We start from the raw sequence: 5,095 nt of genomic DNA on the forward strand, positions 1-5,095 counted from the left end.
ATATATATATATATATATATATATATATATATATATATATATATATATATATATATATATATATATATATATATATATATATATATATATATATATATATATATATATATATATATATATATATATATATATATATATATATATATATATATATATATATATATATATATATATATATATATATATATATATATATATATATATATATATATATATATATATATATATATATATATATATATATATATATATATATATATATATATATATATATATATATATATATATATATATATATATATATATATATATATATATATATATATATATATATATATATATATATATATATATATATATATATATATATATATATATATATATATATATATATATATATATATATATATATATATATATATATATATATATATATATATATATATATATATATATATATATATATATATATATATATATATATATATATATATATATATATATATATATATATATATATATATATATATATATATATATATATATATATATATATATTATATATATCTCTCTCTCTCTCTCTCTCTCTCTCTCTCTCTCTCTTTCTCTGCGTGTGTGTATGTGTGTGTATGTTTCTCTTTTTGCCACTCTTTCTTTCTTCCTCTCTTTGACATTTAATAATTTTGTGATATGTAGATATTGCAAATTTATTTCTACAAAAATAATTTTGTATATGCCTTTAATGTGTATCTTCTGTTTCTATACGGTTATTAAAAAAATATTACTGTATTATTATTGTATTACTATTTTTGTATGGTGGTAAATTTTTTATGTTATCTTCCAAGATAATACTAGTTTAAACAACTATAAATATCAGTTACTAAATCTATGAAAAAAATCGTTTTATATCCTATCTCCTTAATCTATCTCTAATCTATGTCTTTAATCTGACGCCTATTTTTGGGCTAACTATAACTTATAACTTATAACTATTTATAATTATTCATATTTCGTAATATGAAAACTAACTAATTTAAGCTAAGCTAATTTAATTTATGATCATTATTTAATTTATGATATCATAATATTAAATTGAAGTATAAACTCATAGCTTCTACTGGATGACGAACTAGATTAAGGACTATTTTTCTATTTACTAATTATTATTGTTATATGTATAATACACAATATTTTTATCTAATTATTATTTTTTATCAATGCTTTTCATATCCATACAACATATAAATCTTCAATATTTACTAAATCAACAAAAAACTCTCCTATAAATCATGTGCGCCATTTACGTTGTCAACTGCAACGGTGCGATGCGGGTCCTTCCTCGGTACGGCTTTCAGCCAAAAACCACCTTCAGGCTTCAAAATAAAACCAGCCTTGTCTAATTTGAGTGGTATCGGTGTCTTCTCGCACGGCAGTAAGTCGCAGCGTGCTAGCAGATGTAGAAGTAACACCTTCATCTCCATCAGGGCGAACCGACTAGCTATGCACATCCTGGGACCCAAACCGAAAGGCAAATAAGCTCCTGTGTTGAGAATGTGTTTCTTCTGCTCACCGAGAAATCGTTCAGGATCGAACTTTTCCGGCTGATTGAAATATTTGGGATCATAGTGGAGTCCGTGAATCGGTATCGAGATACACTGTCCTTTTTTTATGGTGTATGGTTTCACGCCTGGTAACGTCGGTGGTAACTCGAAATCCTTTACGCATACTCTGTCCGTCGCGATACCAGCCGGGTACATTCTAAGAGTCTCGCTCAACACAGAATCCAAGTATTCCATATTGTTGATCGCTTCATAGGTTACTTGGCCATTCGTATCTTCGAGGACCTGATCAATCTCGTTTTGCAGTCTCCTCTGTATATCTTCATTTATTGCGATTTCGTGCATGGCGAAACACACTAACGTCGAGGTAGTTTCATAGCCACCGAGGAAGAAGCTGAAAGCCTGGCTGGTCATGTCTTCAATCGTTAGATAATTCCTCCCGTCCATTTTATTTCTACTTTCTATCATCAACTGCAACATGTCCGGCCGCACGATACCCTTTTCGTCTCTGGTCTTGATAGTGGTCTCCACAAGATTGTGGAAGAATTCCGCAATCTTCTGTTTTACGAATCTAAGTTTGAGCATCCGAGCCAGCCACGGCAGTTTTTGAAATATATAAAACTTCAAGAAGGCCATACCGTCGAAAACAGCAGCCTCTTTGCTGTATACATAAAAAAGATTCTTGGGATCTCGCATAGAATCGACGCTAACGCCGAAGGCGCAGGTGGCGATCACATCACTAGTGTACCGCATAATGAACTCTTTCGTTTGTATTATTTTCTCTTCAGGCGGCAGTTGCGCCACGAAATTGGCAAAATTAACGGCACAGTCCGACACCAATTTGAACATGACCTTCATCTTACTGGACGTGAAAGACGGGCTTAACACGGCCCGCATCTCTCGCCACTTATCGCCACAAAGAGAAGCGAGACTCCTGGAGAACAATGGATCTTGATCTTTCGTGACGAGACTACGATGATCCATGAAATTGTCGAAATGCTTCAACCCGATGGACTTGATGAGCTCGATGTCGCGCAGCATTATTATTGGGTTAGTCAGTTCATACACACCGACATACTTAGCCTCAGGATACATGTCATATATCTTCTTTAGTAATTCGGTTATGGACTGCTTACGCAGTATCGACGGTCCCATGTTGCCTACCAACGGCAATGGCTTCAGATGTGGTATATTGTGTTTCTTAAACACATTCAGGTCCTTGTAGAGATAATAATAGAGACCCAAGGCGCCGGCTATTACCGACAAGATAATCACATACACCATGATGATAAAATTTTATTAGTCAATTTTATAATAACGCCGTGTAACGTTTGATAAAAATATATTCGCTAATATGAAGCTGACGAGACACATACAAATAGAATCTGCGATGTTCGTGAAACAAACTTATATAATCAAATGTTCTGTTATCGCGCAACTAATCAACGAAACAAATTTATCTCACGAAGAAACGAGGCAGTAGTGTACCCGTTGACATTCAGCGATCAACTACTACCATTCTGCGCAATCTTTCGTGTATATACGGCTCATTGAATCATTACTTACGTAATTGAAGCCTATACATAGCATCTATCGCATTTCTGATGCTGTTGGAACAAAAGTCATTTGCACAAGTTTACATAACACATTATTGCATTCATCTATGCAAAGTTTACATTATCATTATTCTATTTATTTCCCAACTTATACAGAGTTTGCTGAATTCTAATAAACAACAAGAAAATAATGTCTCGTAAAAATACTAGGAGAAAACTGAGAATTATCGTAAAATAACTTTTCGGTCTCTTTGTTAGTAATCTGTCTCTTGTCTTCCAATCCGTCGTTCAACCAAATTTGTTATTGATAGCCATACGTTAACAGCTTTAATGACGTTTTCTTTTCCAATTCAGATGCAAAAAATCATGACGCACATTGTCAGGGACGATTGTGTATATTTAATGTTGTACGTTCTATCATCTTATAACACGTTTTATGCAAGATATTATTAACATGAACTCTGCAATAACGTGATAAAATATTTGAATGATTTTAAATGATAATTAGCAATGCACAAAACAAAAACATTAACTTAATTTATACACCTAATAATAATTGGTGGATTATATTATTCCAGATAGCATAACATATTTTGGTAATTGTTTACATTAAGAAAGCTACCTTCGACGAGCTTCTCCTTGACATATAGTATCAAGAATATATCTCTGAGTAACATTTCAAAGGTTTTATGCGTTGCTCATTGTGTGTTAAAAAGTTATTAAAACAATTTTTTATTAAATGGAACGTAAGCACACTGTGTATGTGGAAATATGGTAAACAGTATACATAATATCGCAAACAATATCTGCATTTGTATTCTTATATTGTTTTTCATTGACAAATTATGTATAAAAATGTAAAGGATAAATTGCGCATATACGTGTATGTTTTACCATATTTCAATGAATAGGTTAGGTTAAGGTTAGTTTATTGGGATGGGAATGCGAGGGGAGGGGCTCTACCATTTTTTGTTAAATGGAACGTAAGTACCCCTCCCCTGCGCATATATGTGTACTGTTTATCATATTTCCTTATACACTGTGTGCAAAAATTACTTTACATTTTTAACAAACATTAAGCGACACATAAATCCATTTGAGTATTATTTAGAGACATTTTGATAATATATGTCAAGAAGGCGCTCATTGAAAGTGGCTCCATTAATGTAAACAATTACTTACATTTTTTCAGCCTCAGATAAAAGAGAGATAAAAATATCAATTTTATAATCATTTTAACCTTATTTTTACTATCTTATTTGAAATTGCAGAAATCTCAAAAGAACTTACATGTTTATATACAACATTGACTAATAATGTCGAATAGGGCATCTGGGTATTTTTTTTCAGGTCAACTTTCGTGACACGCTGAGGCAAGAAGCAAAGGGCATGCCACAGTCGATACTGCGGTTTTGGAAACGATACCAGCGAAAAATAAAATGCTTCGATATCAATATAGCGTGGTACTGAGAGGAAGAAAAAATATCTTGAGACAAAAACGTCTCGAAACTAAAAATGAAAGCGGTCGAATTACATCGTTATTATTGAAGGAAACCGAGACAAAGAAGAAGAGAATATAGAAAAGAGGCGACGGACGAGCTGAGAGAATGAGATCGACGTATTCAGTTATTACCGAGAGTTCGCTACCGCTGGCAAGGAATTAGAATTCACCGCCGCGTGCGGGAACGAAATGATCTCGAACTACCGTATGAGTTTAGGACCGCGGATACCGTTTAGCGACTTTCTATTGTTGTTGGTGTTGGTGATTGGTACGAGGTTACTATACCTGGCGCCCAACAAAGTTTTGTGTGAGTTCCACGATCGGTGGAAATTTGCAGATACAGCAGACAGGCGACTGTCCACCTTTATAAACAAAAAAAAGTCGTCGCAGTTATTAACAAAAGAAGTTTCATAAATAGAACGTAATTTTGATATATATATATATATATATATATATATATATATATATATATATATATA

At 31.9% G+C, this 5,095-nt stretch overlaps 1 protein-coding gene across 1 annotated transcript; it reads right to left on the reverse strand.

The window, feature by feature from the left end:
* Nucleotides 1-599: 599 nt before the first annotated feature.
* On the reverse strand, nt 600-3,084 carry LOC116849712 (cytochrome P450 9e2-like). Its single transcript, XM_032827122.1, has one exon. It carries the CDS (start codon nt 2,841-2,843, stop codon nt 1,281-1,283), a length of 1,563 nt encoding a protein of 520 aa, XP_032683013.1. The 5' UTR covers nt 2,844-3,084; the 3' UTR covers nt 600-1,280.
* Nucleotides 3,085-5,095: the final 2,011 nt, after the last annotated feature.

This window comes from Odontomachus brunneus, unplaced genomic scaffold (assembly GCF_010583005.1).
Source record: "Odontomachus brunneus isolate Ranch 3 - 2012 unplaced genomic scaffold, Obru_v1 Obru_scaffold_124, whole genome shotgun sequence".
NCBI lineage: Eukaryota > Metazoa > Arthropoda > Insecta > Hymenoptera > Formicidae > Odontomachus > Odontomachus brunneus.

Bases quoted from the DNA above. Each gene is read 5' to 3' on its own strand.
- LOC116849712 (XM_032827122.1), bottom strand. From the start codon at position 2,843: ATGGTGTATGTGATTATCTTGTCGGTAATAGCCGGCGCCTTGGGTCTC.